Below are 22,760 nucleotides of genomic sequence, written 5' to 3' on the forward strand. Positions count from 1 at the left end.
TAAAATCTTAAAATATGCATTATTTAATTCCATATTAGTAGATATTATGTTTATCAATAAAAAAAAGTGGCCATCTGGATTTAACCAAGCAAATAGGTACAAGCCTCCTATTGGATAATTACTGCATGGGTGATTATCTTTCATCAGGTGCATCAGGGTAAGAAGAGAGCCAGATGAAATGATGCTCCCATCATGCCTAGTGTCTACTGTACAAGCCTGTGGGGGCAGTGCTATGATCTGGGGTTGCTGCAGTTGCTCAGGTCTGGGTTCGAACAAGGAGTTTGAGAGATGTGGACATTTGCGGCGTAGGGAGGGTCTAATTGAAAGATGGTATCGAACTAAATCATCGGTACAGGCTCGGCTTCCATCGTGCTTCATCATTTTTGGAGCTTGACCTTCACAATTCAGGACATCTTCAGCCTAGGCTGCCAATTCATCTCCTTTTTTTGCGTAAGTGCAGTCATAAATTGCAGCAGCCCTTTAAAGGCACAAATCAAAAGAGCTAGGAAGTATCCTGAGTGAACATGATTAATTACTGCGTAGGAAGAAATGTTTATTTATGATTTATTAAAATTTCTATTTCCTGGCCAAGACTATAAATGAACTGTGCTGTAATAAAGCTGGTGTAAGTCTCTTCCAAAAGACATTCTCTTATTTGCCATTTGGAAGACATACTCTTTGGTCAACATGTTTCTACCAAATCTCCCAGAGTGTCAGGGTAGAACAGTAACACTGTAATGTGCATTCATGAGTGTATTTAAAGACTCTCGAGCAATGTAGTGTTTTGTTGTAATTCTTTATTTGTATCATCATTGTGCATCATTTCAATCATCGTCCCCATGAGGCAGGATGCTCTGCATGGCGCTGTGATCCTCCTGTTGTGTTTGCGATCACCTCCAAGGTTTTCTGGTTGTTGTGCATCTGGTGTGCCTCAACACAGCCCTGTGATGGGCCATCTTGGTGCTGGTTAGGCCCTTCATTGGTCCCCATGTGTGAACTCGATCATGTCTTTAGAAATACCATCTTCACCAAGCTATTACATCAAGCTCATTTAAAGAAAATAAATACTTTTTGCTTTCTTGTACAATAAATGCATATTTTAAAATATAATTCACTATTCACTGATCTCAGTGTAGTAATCCGTTCCCAAACATACCAGACTCTTTAGCTGGAGGAAATAAATAATTTCTAAGTTGCATTATAAACTAAAGATCTTTGGTTTCTGAGGGAGTTTAATGGAAAAGTAGTAACTAGTCACAAGTGGAATGCTATTTCTAAAGCTAACAGTGAGGGGGAACATTTATTGGACCAGAAGGCCTGTAGCCTCTGCACCTGTACTAGCAGAATTATAAAAGTACACTATTATCACGTGAGATATTATGATATTATCACGTGAGACGAGTTTCTTCTGAGGCTAACAGTGAGGGGGAAGATACATCAGACCAGACGGACTGCAGCTTGTGCAGTAGTAGCAGAATTATAGGTTTACACATTTTTAACTCAATGTACTTCAATCAGAAGAGACTTTAAAGAGGAAAAAATAGTATTATTTTAAATACGCTTTATTTTGTAAGGTAGAAACAGAATGATCTTTGGATCTTAGACCCAGGCAGGATGAAGATCACCATGGGACCACCAGAGTAGAAGGAAGCAGATGGATCCAGATGGAGAGTGTGGCGGGAACTTGAAGGTTGTGGTAAACTGTCAGTTGCTGAGAAGGAGCAGGGTTTTGTTGTCACTATGGCCAGCAGAGGTGGAAGGAGAGCTGCTGTATGCTGAAGGAGGCTGAGGACGTGATGTTGGGTGAATCGTTTTAAAACGTCCGTTGTGATAGTGGCTGCTCAGGAATCTGTCCATGGGATAATCTGTGGTAACAACTCCAGGTGCTGGTGGTGGACACTGAGGTGGAAGATGGAGGTCTATGAGGTGGAGTTGGAGGTTTGGCAGGTGGAAGGCTCGGCGTGAGAAGAGTTCTGTCTCTCGTGTTCTGTCAGACTAGAAGGACTGCAGCTTATGTGATCGGAGAAGCAAAAGCTGCTCTGCAGGAAGAGTTGGTGGAGGCTATAAGGAGTTTCTGGCAAACAGTGAGATGACTGAGGACTGAAGGACTGTAATCTATCCCAACTATTTTTTTTTTTGTGTGTGAAAGAGAGGAGGAAGTATACTATCTGCCACAGGAGTTTTCACATGCTATTGTGATAGCGGTGTACGTGGGGAGGACATCAATGCCATGACAGACTACATAACGTACTACATTAACTTCTGCTTTGAGAACACCGTCCCCTCCAGGGTGGTACGGCGCTTCTCAAATAACAAGCCGTGGATTAACCCTGAGATTAAAGCTCTGCTGCACCGAGCTCTCTCTCACCTGGAAGAGCCCGGCAGCACTGTGAGAATCACCTTTTTTGATTTCTCCAGTGCGTTCAACACCATCCAGCCGGTGATTCTGAGGGACAAACTGGAGAGGATGGGTGTGGACCACCAGCTGTCTACGTGGATCTTGGACTACCTCACAGACCGACCACAGTTTGTGAGAAACGGGAACTGTGTGTCTGACCTGCTCACCAGCAGCACGGGTGCCCCCCAGGGGACGGTCCTGGCCCCCTTTCTTTTCACCCTCTACACAGAAGACTTCAGACACAACACCGACGGCTGTGTACTGCTCAAGTTCTCTGACGACTCGGCGATTGTCGGCCTCATCAGAGACGATGGCGACGCAGAGTACAGAGGACTGACGCGGAACTTTGTGGACCGGTGTCAGCGAAACCACCTTCGTGGCATCACAGAGAGGGAGAGGAAGAAGCTGGATAAGATCATCAGGGAGTCCAGCTCTGTCCTGGGCTGCCCCTTGGACTCAGTGAGGGAGGTGGGTGACAGGAGAGTTCTGGCTAAACTGTCCTCCATGCTGGACAATGAGTCCCACCCCCTGCATGGTGACCTGACAGGACTGAGGAGCAGCTTCAGTGACAGACTGCTTCACCCTCCATGTGTGAAGGAAAGATGCAGAAGGTCTTTCCTTCATTTCCTATCCTTGACCTTTCCTTCCAACCTTGTCTGAACTTTTTAAATTACATTTTCCTTACTTCTAACTCAAGCTTGATGGTACTGCAGGTCTGATATCCATGTATCATATTTTACAGCTCATATTTATTGTCTAAATGGTAAATGGCCTTGCTTTTATATAGCTCTTTTCTACCTATTGGTACTCAAAGCGCTTTACAGTCACAGACACATCTACCCATCCGCTCACACAAGCACACACACACACACACCAGTGCCACGCACTGGGAGCAACTGGGGGTTCAGTGTCTTGCTCAAGGACACTTCGGCATGTGGCACATTCCAGGGATCGAACCGCTAACCCTCTGGTTCGTGGACAACCCGCTCTACCTACTCAGCCTCGGCCGATGTGCAGACATAAACGGGCCACGGGCACATACATGACCAATCAAGTCTTCTTGTGGAAGAACCGGAGTCATAGCGTTGCACTCTGTGCCTGCACACAGTGGCAACCAGGTCAAGTAATTGTGACTGTGCCTGTCTTAGGTTGTCCCGAGGTTTAGCAGGGGGGATCTTACCCGTCACTGGCAAACCAGCCTTCCATACTTGCCTGTTTGTTCATTTTAAATCTGTTCTTCCTAAATAGTTATTATTTCTACTTCCATCTCCTGTCAGACCATGTCCCGTGTTCTCGCACAGGTCTCAAGTCTTCTTGTGGAAGAACCGGAGTCACTTTCAAGATGTCTAGACCTTGCTGACACATATTTGGTCATGTATGTACCCATGACCCACTTATGTCTACACATCGGCTGCTGCTCAGTAGGTAGGTCTTGAGCAAGACGCTGAGCCCCCAGTTGCTCCCAGTGCGTGGCACTGTTGTGTGAATGTGTGTGTGCTTGTGTGAGTGAATGGGTAGATGTGTCTGTGACTGTAAAGTGCTTTGAGTACCAATAGGTAGAAAAGAGCTACATAAAAGCAAGGCCATTTACCATTTACCATTTAGACAATAAATATGGGCTGTAAAATATGATACATGGATATCAGACCTGCAGCACCATCAAGCTTTAGTTAGAGGTAAGGAAAATGTAATTTAAAAAGTTCAGACAAGGTTGGAAGAAAAGGTCAAGGATAGGAAATGTTGTGGTAAGGTTTAACAGAAAACAGCAGCAATATAGGCTGCTAGTAAGTGCATTAACAAACATCCTGGGCAATCTGATTCCAAGGAACAGGTGTGAGCACACCCAGGACACGTTGAGGACACAAGTGAGGGATGTCCAACCTCCGACCACATTAAGAGGTGGTCTAGGGCCCCATCCAGACCTGGCATTAACAGGGCAATCCAATCATAACTGGACAGCTTTAAGTACCTGTGGTCACACCTTGCATTAAAATGCAAAAACAAAGTTCACTGGAAAGCTTCTTCGGAAAGGGGAAACGAGCCAACGATCAGACAGCAGACTGCCAGCAAAAACAACAGGTGCATTTAAAAGAAAATATCAAGATTCCTACCCAAGTAACGGGTTCATCGCAACTCATTCTGCGTAATATACGCTCACTGGCTTGCTAATGAAGCCATGAAACCCTCAACTGTTTCGCCACATTGAGACAAAACACGCAGCATTAAAAGACATGCCCTTGGAATTTTTGAAAGAAAAAAACGTGAAACATGAAAGACAGGAACAATCACTGAGGGCCACCACTTCAACAAGCTGGTCTGCACTGAAAGCTTCATTCTTAGTGGCGTCAGCTCAGGAAGTTCAACCTGCCTCGGGAGCTGCTGAAAATCTTCTACACTGCAATAGTCCAGTCTGTCCTGACCACGTCCATCACTGTCTGGTTTGGATCCGCCACCAGACTGCAGAGAACAGTCAGGTCTGCAGAGAAGATCATTGGTACCGACGTTCCCTCCATCCAGGACCTGTACCGGTCCAGGGTCAGGAAGCGGGCCAGTAAAATCTCCACAGACCCCTCGCACCCCGGTCACAACCTGTTTAGACTCCTCCCCTCAGGCCGGCGTTACAGAGCACTGTACGCCAAAACCACCCGCCACAAGGACAGTTTCTTCCCCCGGGCTGTCGCTCTGATGAACTCTGAGACCATTCACATGAACAAACAATAACTATATAAACAATAACGAAACAGCTAAGAAACTAGGCCTCGTCCAAATAATCAACAGTGGACCATCTCCAAGCAGCCAAACAGTGGCAGATGAGCTGGTGGACAGCTACCCTGTTTCAGGGCATTGGCAACTTAAAAGGCTTCCAGGTAGAGCTCCACATTAACACTGACATTCAGCCTTCCTGTCAGCCGCACAGGAGAGTGCCATTTCACATCTGGTAGAACTACTGCTTTCGATTCATCAAATACTTTGCTTCCATAGCAGCGGCACTACGCAAACTGACCAGGAAAGACACTGTGTCTTCACCTGGGCCCCGGGGCAAGGACTGAGACTCCAGCCCCTACAACTTCAGAGTTGAGTACAGAAAAGGAGCTGAAAATCCAGCCAACTAAAAATGCTTAATCTATCGTGATCGTTTTGACTGCTCCCCCCTCCCTTCTCATGCAATGGGGCTATTCCATGTTACTGCGCATGTGCAGGCTTGATTCAGGAAGACGGTACCAAAACAAACTCGTTGGCGCGGTTTTGAGTTGAGACAAATGAGGCGGAGTTATCCCAGCGGAGCGGAGAAGAGGAGGAGGCGAGTGGAAAATAAACAGTTTTTATCAAAACTACAAAAGATGTCAACATCTTTCACAGTGACACCGAATCTAGGTACTCGACAACAGCAAGAGCCAGACGCTCCTGCCAGTAGTAGCACTGCTGTCAGTGTCAGCCGAGGAGGAGACGAAGTGGAGAGTGACGCTAGCGGCGCTTTTCATCATGAAGATGTGAGTATTACACACAGGATACAACAATATCCAGGCTAAACCTACAGTAGTTGTTGCTGCCCACGTTGAAGACCTCGTGTTGAGGTGAGAATAAAACTTTTGTCAGTGCAGTACGAGAATGTGGAGGGCCCCAATGACTGGGTTTGCCTTGGGCCCCCAAATAACTAAATACGCCCCTGCCTCGAGCATAGAGTGCTGCAGCTAGCCCACAAAGGACATCAGGGCATTGTTAGGACTAAGACACTTCTCAGATCAAAAGTATGGTCTCCTGACGTAGATCAAAAAGTTGAACACAACGTCAGAAACTGCTTAGCATGCCAGGCCAACACACCTGTGACCCAGTCAGAACCTCTAAAAATGTCTGAACTACCAGACGCTCCCTGGCATACTGTGAGATCCACCTCAGCTAACAGTCATTCCGGTGCTGGATAAAGTGTTCTCAATGTTCAGGAGTCCCAAAAACAGACAACAGCCCTCCATTTAACAGTAACTACCTCTCCAAGTTTGCAGGCCGTCTAGGTTTGCACCACCACATGATAACACCTCTCTGGCATCAAGCGAACGCAACAGCAGAACACTTCATGCGCACATTTGGAAAGGCCATCCGCGTGGCAGAGACTCAGAGCATCCCACGGAAACAGACGCTCAACACGTTCCTGCATGAGTATAGCTCTTTATATGCTGGTAGACCCGTGTTCCAAGGATTAAAACATCTAACTAAACTTCCAATACACTCGGAATGAGATGAAAGAGCCTCATGTCTAAATGAAGCCTTCTGTATAGGCATTATTTACCACACTGCCAAACTGAGATCGGATCCCAATATCCCAAGATCCCAAGATCCCAAAATCCATGGGACTCCCACCAGTCTGTTTAGACCTTAAGAGGCCTACTCTCTGTCTTGAAACTCAGCCCCCCCCCCACCCCTCAATTTGTTTATTTATTTATTGTGTAGGCTGCACGTGTGTGCGACCTAAATACCCTAGACACCCTATTGGATAGTGATGTACTCTGACTGTTTAAGCTACCATACATGCCATATTCCTGCTGTTTCGAGTGCCACCTTGTTTCATGTTGTCCCTCTCCAGTCTCTCCATGTCCTCCATCTCCTGCGCCTTCTCCTATGTGTGTAACGTCAGCAAACACCTCGCTGTTTGCGCCTCTTCCTGTCACAGTGTCCCCTGTGGTGAGAAATATGAAAAAAGGCTAAGTATGGATACACGGGTGACTGTTGTTGTAACACAGACAATGATGTCTCAGCCAGTGGAAGGTGACAATTAAACTTATTAAAGACACAGAACAAATCAATATTTTACAAATCTTAGTTAAGAGTTTTACCAAGTATTCAAATCGTGTCTTTATAAGCAATTACAAGTGACTGTGTGTCTATGACTCCCTGTATGAAGGAATTTCTTACTTTGATGCGAGCTGATCTCGGTGCTCCTACAGAACCTGACCAGCCAAGTGCAGACTCTGTGGAGAAGGCCAACATTGTCTCCTTGTTCTTGTCTCCTTCTCGCCTGCTCTCTTTCTTTCTCTTGACGCTTTGTGTCCTCCTCCTCCCTCTTTTTTTGTTCCTTCTCCTCCTTCTCCTGTCTTTTCTTCTCCTTCTTCTCCATTTTTTTCAGCATCTTCTCCTTCCTAATCTGTGTTTCTCTCACACGCTTCTCTCGCCTGTGCAGCTCCTTCTCCTCTCTTTTCTCTCTTCTCCTCTCCCTCTTTTGCAGTTTTTCTCTCTCCTTCTTGTCAAAGTTCTCTTGTCTCTTCTGCTCCTTCTCCTGTTGTCTTTTTTCCCACTTGTCCAGCTTGTCTTTGTCCTTCAGTTCTTGTTGTCTTTGCCGTTCTGTGACAACACACGTCGGCTGGCTTTGTGGCTCATCGATTTCCAGCTCTTGGATTTCAGACTGCTGTTCCTTCTCCTCCTGTTCTCGGTCCTCCTGCTCCGGACTTCTGCTGTCTTCAGCCCCGAGTTCCTCAGAGCTAGTGTCTTCACTAGAGGAGAGGCTGTAACTACTCCATCTAAGGTCCTCACAGCTCGCCAAAGGGGTGACAGACACAAAAGAAGTCGGGCTATCCCTGCTCGATCCAGTCTCCTCCGAGCTCGGGAAAGGGCTGGTGTCTTCACGAGATGAAGGGCTCTCACCCCTCCATCCGTGCTCCTCCCACAATGTGGGGTGGCTGCTGTCTTCAGGGGTCAAAGGGCTCTCACCCCTTTGCCCGTGCCAAGGTTGTTTTTCGGGTTCTTGTCCAATGCTCTCCATTCTCTTCCAGTGTTGAGTAACTGCAAACACAGACACACAGCAGTCATTTCACTGGCAATCAGCACACTAAGCAAGTCCTTCTAACTTGTCAATCAACAAGAAAAAGAGCCTTTTAGAATAAAAGCTGGTCTACCAAATATTTCTACCAGTTTCATTTCAAAGATGATACTCAATTTGTACAACTGTAGCTGACATATTACGTGTGTTGTAAAATATATATATGTCAATTAGGATAGGAAATAATCCTGAACATCCACTGAGACGAAATGTCCCACTTTGGGACAATACCAAATTAAAACTAAACTGTGACATGACAAGAAAACGGATTGACTAACAAACTAATGCACAGAGGAAGAACTCCAGGGGCCATATTTAATAAAAACATCATTAAATACTATAAAATAAACTAGGATCACAAGTTCAGAGACTGCAAACCTTCCAGTCAACATTTGTTTGTAGTGTAATAAAAAATTTTTTAAAAAAAAGCAGCCAACACATTTTTACAAATGAAAATGATGTTGTACGGGACCAAAAGTGAATTAGCATCCTCTGTTTACTTTCAAAAATTCACATATTAGCCTAATGTTATTTGGAATGTAACTGGTGAGAAAGGTATTTCACATTATTTATTAAACTAATGAACATCAGAATAACACCAGGGGCAATATTTAATTAAAACCTGACTAAATAATCATTACTGTAGAACACATCTATAACATAAACTGCAGAGGATCACAAGTTCAGAGACTGCAAACCTTTCAGTCAACATAATTTGGTTGTAGTGTAAAAAACTGCTATAAAATCAGTCTGTTTTATGGAAATGTAACATAGATAACAAGAAAAGCAACATTTACAAATGAAAATAATGTTGTACAGGCCAAAAAAATGAATTAGCATCCTGTGTTTACTTTCAAAGATTCACATACTAGCTTAATGTTATTTGGAATGTAACTGGTGAGAAAGGTATTTCAAATAAGATAAGGTAAGATTATACAGGAAAATGGATTGTTTAATAAACTAATGCACATGAGAAGAGCACCAGGTGCTATATTTAATTAAAACATAATTAAATAACCAATATTGTTGAAGACATCTATAACATAAACTGCAAAGGATCACAAGTGAAGACAACAAGTCTTTCAGTCAACATAATTTGGTTGTAGTGTAAAAAAACGCTATAAAAACAGTCTGTTTGTGGAAATGTAGCATAGATGACAAGATAAGCAACATTTACAAACGAAAATAATGTTGTACAGGCCAAGAAGTGAATTAGCATCCTCCGTTTACATTCAAAGATTCACATATTAGCTCAGTTTTATTTAGATCGCAACTTGTGAGAAAAAGTAAGTCACATGTAAGCAAGCTCTAATGCAAATAAATGTAGGGTTTAGCCAGTTGAAAACAGTTCTATTAAAGACAAAATATATAAAGTAAACAAGAGTTTTCTCAGAGTCTCAGAGTAGACTCACCTCTCCAAAGGTCGATGCGAAAATGATGCAGAATCGTGTTTGTGTGACAACAGAGCACAACAGAACATTCTGAGGATGATGTCACAGTTACCTTTAGTTTTGTGCATGTTTCATTGTCCAGGAGTGAGTTGATAAATGAGTTACTTTTCATCCTCATGTACCTGCCAGCATTTCACCTAAATGCATCAAACATGAAATAAGACATGTGGAAAGAAACACACAAAACCAGAAGAAAACTGTGCATCATGATATATATCCACATGATTTCAGTTAACATGCTGATCAAAAATAGTTTTTCATTGAACTGAGAGTTTTTTTCAGTGGGATGGGAAGAAAGGTTTTTATTTACAAATCCATTCTTTGCATGATTCCTACATATTGATCTTCTCTTTTAAGCTTGAAATGTTGAAAATACAGTATCCGTTTTAAGGACATTATGACCACCTTCCTAATATTGTGTAAGTCTTGATCAGATACTTGATCAGTTTGGGATCTAGGGGGTTTGGACACATACCAGTGCCAGGCTCTGGGAGACACTCAGGGTGGCGTTTTTGTGTGTGTGCCTGTGTCATCCTGCAGCCATCCCGAGGAGGATGCAACCTGAAACAGACACAAACACAAAAACAGTTTAGGAACAACACAAAAAAAGAACAGCACAAGGTGTTGACCTGGCCTCCAAATTCACAAAACCCCAAACTGATCAAGTATCTGTGGGATGATCCACAGAGGCCCCTCCCCTCAACCCATAGGACCCAAAGGCCCCCACTAACAACATTCTGTTACCAGACACCACAGGACACCCTCTGAAGGTCCATGTCCATTCTCTGATGAGTCGCAACTGTTTTGGAGGCACAAGGGAGACCTACACGATAGGATCATAAGGTCATAATGTTAGACTGGTCTACTTTTGATCGTTTGCATTTACTCTCCTTCATTAAGTTGTATTATGAAAAGTTCAGTCATCACGACCGCTCTGGCTTGAGCCAAAATAAATCTACAGGGGCCGGTTCACTGACTGGTGTTGAGAGAAACTGTAATTATAACTTTAGCCACAAGATGACATAGCTGTGTCACTGACTGTGTTCGTTAATGACTCTCACAGTAAGTACATGCTCCACATGTTGCATGCAGTCATTTTTGGGGTGATAACGTTTAAATTGATGCTGCTGCATTTGTGAATTCCGGTGGTATATTTGCAAAATACAGAAGAATGAAGCGCTGCAGGTTCAACTAGTAGTACTAATCATTATCTAGCTATATCACCATAGATTCAGGCACAAATGCAGATTATTGCTATGAGACAGAATGACCTAAACCATATCATTTGGCTCAATACGTTGACGTGCCCAGTCAGACAGCGTTGTAATTAAAGCCCTAAAACTGCTATTTTGGAAAGATGGTACAGTGACTCTATGTCCAAGGACACGTGATTCAATTTCAGTTTAGTTTTATTTACACAACATCACAAACAAACCAAAAAAAACAAACAAAAACAAAAACTGAAGTGAAAACCCCTGAGCATGCACCAAGGTAATGGAGGCAAGAAAAACTCTCCTTTAACAGAAAGGTGCCTTGAGCAGGACCCTTTAATGATTTACTAATGATAAATTTATCATACAAAAGTGATTTAAAAAAAAATGTTTTTATCAATTCATTTAACAACTGCAGTTGGTGTCATTTTGTGATCAGTATAAGTCTAGCTGCAGCTTTCCAGTCTAGCATTCCTAGGTTCATGTTTGCAGCTTCTTCCTGTATTCATCCATGTAGGGTTGAACCGTCCACCAGACCTGAAGAAGAACCCAAACAATGAACTCACCACAAGATGACACTGAACTGTTGGAGTGGTACTTCAGTTTTAGGGACTGACCTTTTGCTGTTTGACGAGTGCATGGGCAGCTTCGATGTCAGGGCTCATGATGCGGTCTCTGTCCCAGGGACTGGACAGACAAGGTGGAGTTAAGACACGTTCACAGTACTCAGGCCAGACAAGATCATTTAGGCTTAAAAGTAAAAACTGCTAGGTTTTCATCATAAGTTCTGAGGCGTGTCTGACCTGACCACAGAGCGCAGCAGCTCGTGGACCTTCTCCAGAGGAGTGGTGGTCTTCAGAGGACGCAGGAACTCCAGAGCCTGACAGGCAGCCAGCAGCTCAATGGCCAGCACTACAAACAGTCAAAGCCCCAGGTTAACATAGGCCTACTGTTCATCTGTGAGTATGTGGTTTCTGTAAACTAACATGTGTCACCTTGTTCCACGTGCTCCACCACTCTCAGGGATTTGCGAGCAGCCCAGCCTCCCATAGACACATGGTCCTCCGTCGCTGCACTGGTGGACAGGGAGTCAACGGATGATGGGTGGCACAGAGCCTTACTCTCTGACACTGCAGGGATTTTGATTCAATTCAATTTTATTTATACACTGCCAAACCTAAGTCATCCAAGGGCACTTTATGAGACTACTAGTCTATGACGGGGCTAACACAGAGACAACTATCACATCCACTCCAATTTAGAATCACACATGAACATGACAAGCATGTCTTTTGGAATGTGGGAGGAAGGCAGAGCACCCAGATAAAACCCACTCAGGCTCAGGGAGAACATGCAAACTGCAGGAACTTTCTCACTGTGAGGCCCTCTGTGCAACCCTGACGTCACTACAGTAAATAATTCTCTAGCTGCATGCCATTCAGCTATTGCAGAACAGCACACAAACTGTACGTAAAACGAGTTTAATATTTACAGGTTGAAGCACACTCCAATGTCCAGAAATCTGTCAGCTGTGTTGTAAAAAATGCAATCTACAAACAACCAAGAAAACAAATGAAAGAATAAATGCTTAATATCTGTGCAATGTGATTTGAGTCTGTGAATTTAAGTGTATTTGCTGTAAAAAGAAACAGTCGGACAGGTACAAAAATCTATAAAAAAAAATGTCAAGTGTGTGTTGTGTACAGAAATGTGATTTCTTTTTGGGAAATGTCTGCAGTTATGTTAATGACCAGTTCTTTTGTCTTGCTTTTGCATGCAAGCCAACAGGATGACAAATAGACACACCTAGGGCAGCGGCGGTGCAGTGTGCGATCATGAAGCCAGAGTTCAAGCCTCCTTCTTTGACGAGGAAGGCAGGAAGTTCACTGAGGGCCGGGTTCACCAGCCTCTCGATCCTCCTTTCGCTTATGCTGGCCAGCTCGTGCACACCTATGGCCAGGTAGTCCAGGACCTGTGACAGCACAGCCAATAGCCCATGTTCAAAGGCAAAGCTGAATTGGCAGCCTCTTCCAATGAGTCATTTAGTGACATTACACTTGCTGCCAGTATAATGTTCCCAGATAAAGACAAAATTTACGAGCATTTAACTGTTGGTCCTTTGTGTATTTAACCCGAACGCCATCCATTAAGCAAGAGAGGACAGAGTGATAAAAGACTATGAAGGGAAATAAACAGATCTCTTAAGTCCGTTCATTGTGACTTTACCTTGGCTGGATACTCTCCATGGAAGTTTCCACCAGAAATGGTCTCTCCAATCTCTGCAAACACCAGCTGTAAGTAAGTTGAGGATTTATTAAGCACAAGAACTGAATCACCAGCTTTAAACGGCTGGAAAATCATTTTTGTTGCAATTGTACAAAGCCTCATGAATTGTTTCTTCATTTTTTTTTTTTTTGTCAATTTAAACTAATAGTAGCTTTATTTGAACAAATTTTGCAAAATATGCTTAACAAACAAGAATTTTTAGTGATTGATCATTTTGTCAACAAAATGACAGAAAACTGTGAAAAACAGGAATTCCCCACATTCCAACATTGCTTGTTCTGTTTAACCAACAGTCAAAAACTCCATCCTAATGTTAGGTTCGTGCTCAGATAAACACTAGTGCCATTTGAAGCTTGTGTCAATCAGCCAGGATGATGCCAAAAAACAGTGGATTGCTCCCTCTGAGCTAGTTGCTATCACAAGACAAGGATCTTGTTCATGAGTGACGATAAAATGCAGCGTGAAATGGACAGGCAGATGAGTGCGGCATCAGCAGAATGCAGACACTGAATAAAATGTTAAAAAACATTTTGGGTAAGACGAAGACTTGTAAGGGGCACCTAGGGATAGACCTAGAGTTAACTCGAGGGGTTACATATATCACCAAGCCTCTGCACTCCCCAGGAAGAACTGGAAAGGTTTGCTAGGGATATCTGGAAAAATCTGCGTAGACTGCTGCCCCTGTGATCCGACTTCTGATAAGTAAACCAAATAGATGGATGGATAAGATTAAGTATTAAGTTCCTTGGCAACTAATCGACTCATTGCTGACGCTCTAGGATGATATTATGGTTGTTTTTCTGTAGGATACAGGGTTGTCTGTGGCACTGTTCAGCTCAGTGGAGATCACCTTCTGGACAAAAGCGATTGTGTCATTCACCACTCCATGAACCTACAACAAGGAGAGCACACAGCTGATTAACAGTCATCTACCTCCACACAGTTCATGACTTTCGTTTTAGTCTGCACAACAATGGAAATAAAAGCTGGATGACTGCATATTTTACCTGTGGGATGCAACGCAGGGTGTAGGCATCCTGAACACGATTGCATGACCTGTGACTCTCTACAGGGAGACAACCAGAAGGAAATCAAAACACTGTTTAAAAAATGACTAGATTTCAGGATAATGCACATTGTCCTGCAGGTCCAACCTGAGATCTGAGAAGGGAAGACAATGGAGTCCAGGAGAGATCGAAGCCTCTCGGCCACTACCATCTGACCGGGGTGAGGTCGCACAGCATGGATAGCTACAACACAACCATTAGTTCAATCACTGCAGCTGAATTCTTCCACAAAGCATTTCAGAATCCCTCAAATGTCCAATAAGAATTGGCTAAAGCTGCGGGAAAGCTGATCAAAGTATAATTTTTTTATGGTAAACTATCCCAACATCTGGATACTTGGTTGACCCATCTTGTATTGTGTTCCCCACTTAAAACAGATGTAATCCATATCTGACCACTCGGCAGCAGAAAAGCAATCTACAAAACAGGACATATCAATCCTTGTAAAGTCATGATAAACATTTTTGCAAACGATTGCTTACATGTGCTCCAAATGCCAAACGACATTAGCATTTATTTGGGATTATCTGTGCTGCCTCTCGATGGTCAACGTTGCTTTTCTACCTCAAATTCCAGGACGTTCAATTTCAAACCTTGGGTAAAAGTTCAGAGCTAAAGCTAAAGTAAATTTGTGTCAAATTTGGACTTTCCCTTCGGTCTATAAGAAAGTCTTGGTTACCGCTATGGAAGGCCTTTGTGGTTCCTTTCAGGGCCTCCAGAGTCAAGGCTGCGATGACGTCAGCTTGTCTGGCTACAGCCAGAGCTCTCTCCACAGCCTCGGCTCCCAGAGAGGACATCATCTGAGTTCCATTGATCAGAGCGATCCCCTGGTTGAGAAGCACATTCCTAATAACAATCTACGCTGATCAACTCAGGTTTAAATGTCTTTAAATTTGCTTCAAAGGACAGCTATGACTTACAACTCTGATTCATTTTTGCATAACTCCTATCAGATATGACATAACACCCCTATAATGTAAACATCATAACAGTGCTATGACAACAGCAGCATCTCTAAAAAACATTGTGTGAGGCAACACATGTGAGCTCTCAGATCTGACAAGATTTAAACAACTTACCTCAACCACTTTATCTAGAGTTGAAAAACTGATAGGGAGTGCACATGTCGCCAGCAGCCAACATTCTAGCTGAGTTGTAGCGCTCGTTCAGTTACCCAGAAAGTCAAACATTTACCTTCATCTTCTCAAATAAATGTGACTAACCTGGGGCTGCATGACCTATTTTTATTTAACAACACGGCCTGTCAAAATCAGTTATTACTCTGGTGAGTCAAACTAATCACTGAATAAAATAGTTTTCCTGTAACGAGAAATCCTTGTACCTCCTTTGGTTTCATCTTCAGCGGTTTGAGTCCATGGCTCTCAAGAACCTGTGAAAATGACACCAAACATGGACGGATGTGTTTCAGTCACATCTGGAAATTTAGCATTTCACTAGAAAAGTGACTTTTATGTAAACTGTGATTAGCTATGTTTCTGAAAACATTATACACCGATCAGGCATAACATTATGACCACCTTCCTAATATTGTGTAGGTCTCCCTTGTGCCTCCAAAACAGTTGTGACTAATCAGAGAATGGACATGGGCCTTCTGAGGGTGTCCTGTGGTGTCTGTCAACAGAATATTGTTAGTGGGTCAGGCTTCTTCCAGTGCATCCCACAGATACTCAATCTTGATTTGAGTTGCCTTGTTGTGAAAAAACTCTCATGTAGCTGGGTCCTTAAATAATGTCTTCTCTGGGTGGGTCTGGAGGAGCTTTCAAAAACTGAAACAGCCTGTGTTACAAACAAGGGAAGTGGAGTTTGAAAGGCGTGGACATTTACCAAGCAGCAGAAAGATGCTATCAACTGGTGTTATGGGAAAGGCCTGGCATTTTTGCTCTAAGACCAGGCGTTGATGAGCTAAAACTAATATCTCGAGACAAAAAGTATGACGAAATGTGTGCCTTTTTCTGGTAACGAGACAGGACTAGAATGTTATTTGATATGATAACATGTTATTTGAATATCGGACAATCAAAACAATGGTCCCAACTTTGATATGGAAGCAGTTCTCTTGTAATTCGTCTGAAAGGCAAACACTGTGCTTTGGAACCGAAGACAGGAAGAAGCCCTGTGGCTACAAATTAGGTGGAAAGAATAGCACAGATCTTAAGAGGCATTTTGAGGGTGCATCACCTTGCCATGCTGTTTATCTAGCCTCCACCGCAGTAAGCAAGTTAACTATGAAGTTAAATAACTCTCTTCTTACTGTTAGATTAGTGTAACAGGCGAGTTGCATGTGTCAACATGGATAAATTCCCTATGAAGCCATGTTGGTTTTTCTTGTAAAATATCTTTCAGCAAACGTCAGTTGGCCAACGTTGTGTCAGTTAGGTAAAGTTACTCACTTGTCAATATTACTCACTTCACCTGTCAGTGGTTTTAATATTGTGGCTGATCGATGCAGGTTTCTCACATTAAGATGAGGTATGGAGCAAGTTCTGCTAAATCCAAACACACTTGCTTTGTTACAACTTCTCATCTCAAAGAACAATTTCTAAAACCCATTGAAAGGTAGATCTTATTAGAACACTGTACAATGACTTGGCCATCAGTGTGGAGCTGGTAAGAAACTCACAGCCTTAGCATTGGCCCAGCTGCTCTGCGGTGACCACATCCTGCCCTCCCCCATCAGGCCCAGGGTGAGGTGGGCAAGCGGGGCCAAGTCTCCACTGGCCCCCACAGTACCTTTCTCTGGTACCCATGACAAACAAGACGCTAGAACACACAAAAGACGGTAACTTGTTGTCTTTTTAAATATACATTATGCAGTCAGTTGTTAGTTCATTAGGTACACTCAGCTAAGAAAGTCCTATGAGCAAATATGTACATCATGTAGAAATTGTTGGCTTTTTTGACACATTTCTCAAGTGTCTTTGAAAGTGGGCCAACAGACGAAGGTAACAAATGGCAATCTTACATTTAGGAGAGGCAAACCTCAGTCATCCGATCTTAATCCCTAATTGTTTTGGGAGTGACAGGTGGAAAATGTGTTATTTAAACCTCTGATATATATCAACTGTAGTGTCATAAAGCCCAGATCTAAGAGGTTGTCTAAGACCTTCTGAAAAAGTACTCTGGATTCTAAGCAGTATATTTGAAATGACTGTTAGTTTGTCCAAGACTGTCACGGTTTGACGCAAAAATAGTTTTTTAAGAAATCTAAATTTCATCACAAGATGATAAACACTTTTTAACTGTTGGGGTCAAAGAGCATGAACCTGCATTGCCAGAAAAGGTTAACCTCTCTAAAAAGTATTTTTAACAATAGTTAACATTTTTAGTACAAACCAAAGACACAAGAAACTGAAGACTGTGAAGCATGCTGGTGGCGGATGGTAAACACTAGATTCTGAGGCCACTTTCCAAAGAAGACTATTACAACTGCTGATATTTTTGTTCACTAAGTGATTTAGAAATCTAATTGTTCTTGTGGTTGTGTTCAGGCCTCTTTCAAACTGGACCACATTTGCTTGTCCGAATGTGTCAGAAAAGACAACACTTTACATGGGGTGAAGTTAAGGGAATGGGATAAACGTTCAAGGAAATTGTTACAGAAAAAAATACAATTGGTTAAAATAAAATGAAAAAACATTTACCATTGAAAGCCTTGATCATAGCATCCATGGTTTCCATGGAAACGCCGCTGTGGCCTTTTGCCAGGACATTGATCCTCAGAACCAGCAGCATGCGAGTCCTCTCCACACTCAACGGGGCACCCACTCCTTCACATACAATCACACACTGTCTGGTGACTCTGCAGTGCTCACATTTATCAATGAATAATAGATAGTAAAAATCATGTATGCATCTGTCATTCATTAAAAGCCTTAACTCCAAAAACATTTTGAAACCAAGGGTGGCACAGTTGTGTATAGTGGTTAGTACTGACGCCTCACAGCAAGAATGTTCTGGGTTTGAACCTGGGGCCCCTCCATGTGGAGTTAGCATGCTCTCTGTAAGTTGGTGTAGGTTTTCTCCAGGTGCTCTTGCTTCCTCCCACAGTCCAAAGACATGCTCGTTATGTTCACTGGTGAATCTGAATTGGCTGTAGGTGTGCATGTGAGTGTGAATGGTTGTTTGTTTCTCTGTGTTAGCCCTGATAGACTGGTGACCTCTGATGAGTCACAGTCTAGGGTATACCCCTCTGTTCTCGCTCAATGACAGCTGGAGTGCCTCAGTAATAAAAAATGGACAAATGAAACGGATGAGTGCTGATTAAAGAGGTGTTAACATTAACTCACCAGCAGAATGTGAGCGAACCACGTTCTCTTGCAGCTGCCTGCAAGTGGAGGTAAATTTGGGCATGATGATAAACCTCTACTAGAGATGGTGTGGTGACTTAGATCGTATTTGGATAGCAGCCAGTTAATACCTGGAGCTAAAGAACAGTTTCACTTACACCAGCTGTTCTTTTGGTATGAGCGTGCGGGCAAACTTTCCAAATCCAGTGTTGACTCCATATGCAACTGCAGGTGAAAAAAAAAACCAGAAACATAGTGGATATTTTTCACACTTTGAATTTTTAGAACAATAAGAGAATATGCAAAAGAAAAATAAACGTACCTTTGTCTTCTCTGATAATAGCATCAATAACCTCTCTGCCCTTTATGAGTTTTTGTTCAGCCTCAGGGGTTAACTGGAACAAAAAAGTCAACTTATGTCTACAGGAACTGCTTGGAGTTTAATGTTTGAAATTGTCTAGGAGACATCTTCTCACCTTTATTTTGTATAAACCTTTACCCAGGCCAACCAGATCAGCAGTGGTCAGGCTGTTGCCATCCAGGGACATGTACTACGAGCAGAAACAAATCAGTCAGCTGTACAAACGTCATTCTTTAAACTGCAGTATACTGTATGAAAGCAGAAACAGCAGTAACACACCCACCTCTTTGGGCTCTTTATATGGAGTCTGCCTGTTTCAATCAGGTTAAGGAGGTATATCATTTTAGCAACACATAAGAACATATCTTTTAATAATTACTAAAATAATAATAACAAAGAAAAACAAATAGGTTTGAATGTTTTATAACTATTGGATGAGTTGCCATGAAATTTCATACATTCATGATACCCAGAAGATAAATCCTATGCCCAGGAATGCTTTTATTTATCCAGTGAAACATTAATTTAAGATTTAAGTACAAATATTCACCGTCCCTAGATGATGACTTTCCCCACATTCATTTTTCTGTTCCATTCTATTTTCTACACAGTGGTGTCAATCCACCGTGCAAGGTTTTGGTTTCCACAAGCCAGTGTCTATAGAGGTCAGTGGAAGGATACTCTACCCATTCCAGTGGAGAAGAGATGTCACAGTTATCACCTGCAAAAACTTCAACAATAAAAAAAAAATCTTATTTTCTCTGGAAACTACTTCAAAGTGGTCTGTGCTTACAAGTATATGAGTTGGAATCTCACCCAGCTGCACAAAGTCGTTCTGCTCCAGAACATCCTCAACCCTATCCTCAGGATGGAGGAGCTCTCCACCCCGACACCTCCGCATGCTGAACTCCATCTTCCGGCCTCCAACCTCCATCCCCTTGGCCCTATGGTAGCGTCTCAGGGCCTCGGAGCCCAGAGAATGGACGGAGGCTGAGGGTCCACCTCCGCAGGGCACCCGGAGCCATTCGCCCTGAACACACACAGACACGCAGCGCATGGTGAAGAAAAATGCACAAAAGACTTCACGGGCTTTGAGGCTGCAGCTCTGACACCTTGTGTGGTGAGAGGTAAGCCCTCCCACAGTGACTTGCTAAACCTGCTATCCCTGAACGTAAACACTCACTCAGTCCCTCTTTGACTAATTAACATCTTCTGTAGAGTTCTGTCTGTGCTCTAACATGCTGTCAATCTTTAATTTGAGGTTGAGGTATGATTCCTTAATTCTGAGTGGAACAGGGGACATGGACACGGCTAATGTGGCCGCGGTTAAGTATGGAGTGGTTTGTACTACAAGACTGCTTTTGGATTCAGTCACATAGGTTCGGTGCAGTGAGGAACGTACAGATATGTATATCTGGGTAACAAAACCATAAAAACCCATTCACAAATACATGGCTCAACACAGGAGAGACAAGTCTTCAGGACAGGATCCATGTTTCTAAAATCCCTTTATTTAATATATTAGAAACTCCACTATATAGAAACTCCACTTGCTCCCAGTTCCACAGCGTATTCAGTTCAAAATCCTCCTCCTCACACACAAAGCCCTCTATAACCAGGCCCCCTCCTATCTCACTGACCTGCTCCGTCGCCACAATCCATCCCGCAGCCTCCGTTCATGTGACGCAAACCTCCTTACTCCACCACTCAAGACCAAGCATCGAACCTGGGGCGACAGAGCCTTCTCTGCAGCTGCCCCCTCCCTCTGGAACTCTCTCCCCAAACACATCCGCGACTGTACCGACCTTCCTACCTTCAAATCTCTGACAAAAACACACCTTTTTAAAATTGCTTGAAAAGCGCTTTTAAATAAAATGTATTATTATTATTATTATATTGAGCTGTAAATTTACAATATCAACCAATTATTCACAAACAGTTCTTCAGAGCCCCCCAGGAGGGAAAAAAATAAATTCTATTTCTGTAATAAGATGTGTATCTTGTCTGTTAACAGTACTATCATGATGAGGTCATGATTTCACCTTTGAAACAGATCATTGGCATGCATCAAGCAGAGAAAACATCTAAGGAGATTACAGAAACTACTAAAATTGGGTTAAGAACTGTCCAAAGCATTATTAAAAACTGGAAGGATATTGGGGAACCATCGTCATCCAGGAAGAAATGTGGTCAGAAAAAAATCCTGATTGAGCCTGATAGGCGATCACTTAAAGGTTTGGTGAAATCAAATGGAAGAAAAACAACATTATAACTCAGGGCTATGTTTAATAGTGAAAGTAAGTATGAAGTGACGCTCCCATCATGCCTAGTGTCTACTGTACAAGCCTGTGGGGGCAGAGCTATGATCTGGGGTTGCTGCAGTTGCTCAGGTCTAGGTTCAGCAACATTATGTGTCCAAAGAATGAGGTCAGCTGACTACCTGAATATACTGAATGACCAGGTTATTCCATCAATGGAGTTTTTTCTTCCCTGATGTTCACGGGCGTAATCCAAGATAACAATGCCAGGATTCATGGGGCTCAAATTGTGAAAGAGTGGTTCAGGGAGCATGAGACATCATTTTCACACATGGATTGACCACCACAGAGTCCAGACCTTAACGCCATTGAGAATCTTTGGGATGTGCTGGAGAAGGCTTTGCACAGTGTTCAGACTCTGCCATCATCAATACAAGATCTTGGTGAAAAATGAATGCAACACTGGATGGAAATAAATCTGGTGATATTGCAGAAGCTTATCGAAACAATGCCACTGAGAATGTGTGCTGTAATCAAAGCAAAAGGTGAAATATTAGAGTGTGTGACCTTTTTTTTGGTGGCGACTTTTGCTCCTCAAGCTAGCGTGTAGCTAGCGCAAAATGGGCAGGTTTTTGACAAGAAAGAGACTGCTGTGGAGGACATTGCTGCAAAAAAAACCTAAGTCTTCCTGGCCAACTAAAATCAGAATATGAGGCAGCATTTATGCTAAACAAATGTAATAGTTATTGAATAGTGAATAAAAGTAAGAAAAAACATTCTAAAAGTTGACGTTTCTTTACATATTTTGTAGCATTGTCTGTGGGTTTGTAAAGGGGGTCCCCGGCCAGAAGCTAATGCTGTTTGGGGGGTCTTGGCATGGAAAAGTTTGGGACCCCCTAGTTAAGCCAACTCCCCACTCCCGCAAACGCTGATATAATATGATTGATTAACTTAGCTGGTGGATTTGTTTGGTCCTCACCAGTTTGAAAAAAAAAAAAAAAGGCGCGCGCACACACACGGACACACTACAGTTGATTTTAACAGCCATTCGGGCCAACGTTGGACACGCGCGCATTTTAAGCTAGGAATCCACTCGGTCATGTTAGCCTTCTTGAATTTGGTGTTAAGATACAAAACCCGCTCAAGTACGGGGGGGAAATGTTGGCATTTCCTCTCGAAATGCCAACATAAAATATATGTGAAAATAAGAAACTTACCGCAGTCGTTTGACGGGGAGAAAAATGGCTTCCAGAAAAATCTTCAACGGTTCTGAAGGAGGAGGAGGTGGGCGGGGCTTTCAGAGTCAAATTAACACTACGTCTTTTAACTCCGGAAATTTTCACCAACACTAGGGGGCACTCTACTCAATCTGTTGTTGGAATAACTGAAAGAGTCAATGAACTTGGACACTGCATATTTAACACTGCGAAATTTACTGTGTAGTCAGACGAGCATGGGCTGATGAAACCTCTTGGATGAGAGGTGAAATGTCTTCAAAGACATATAACCAAATCCAGTTGCCATACGTCTGAATCACTCACTGATATGAGCCTGGTTTTGCGAGTCACTTGAGTCTCTTGAGTCACTTGACCCAAAATGGCCCGATTGCGAA

The 22,760-nt window shown here is 42.9% G+C and overlaps 1 protein-coding gene across 1 annotated transcript; it reads right to left on the reverse strand.

Moving 5' to 3' along the window:
* Positions 1–11,292: 11,292 nt before the first annotated feature.
* On the reverse strand, positions 11,293–19,947 carry LOC311508426 (histidine ammonia-lyase-like; the record flags this gene model as incomplete). The annotated part of the gene is made up of 20 exons (XM_084573175.1): positions 11,293–11,406; positions 11,487–11,556; positions 11,673–11,781; positions 11,865–11,999; positions 12,676–12,841; positions 13,096–13,161; positions 13,967–14,047; positions 14,163–14,221; positions 14,310–14,405; positions 14,902–15,049; positions 15,565–15,612; positions 16,864–17,003; positions 17,885–18,010; positions 18,530–18,567; positions 18,688–18,754; positions 18,852–18,924; positions 19,006–19,080; positions 19,174–19,201; positions 19,572–19,620; positions 19,707–19,947. The coding sequence occupies 20 exons, from the start codon at positions 19,945–19,947 to the stop codon at positions 11,350–11,352; spliced, it is 1,872 nt and encodes a 623-aa protein (XP_084429301.1). The 3' UTR covers positions 11,293–11,349.
* Between the last annotated feature and the right edge of the window lie 2,813 nt (positions 19,948–22,760).

Source organism: Chelon labrosus, assembly GCF_963514085.1.
Source record: "Chelon labrosus genome assembly, chromosome: 23".
NCBI lineage: Eukaryota > Metazoa > Chordata > Actinopteri > Mugiliformes > Mugilidae > Chelon > Chelon labrosus.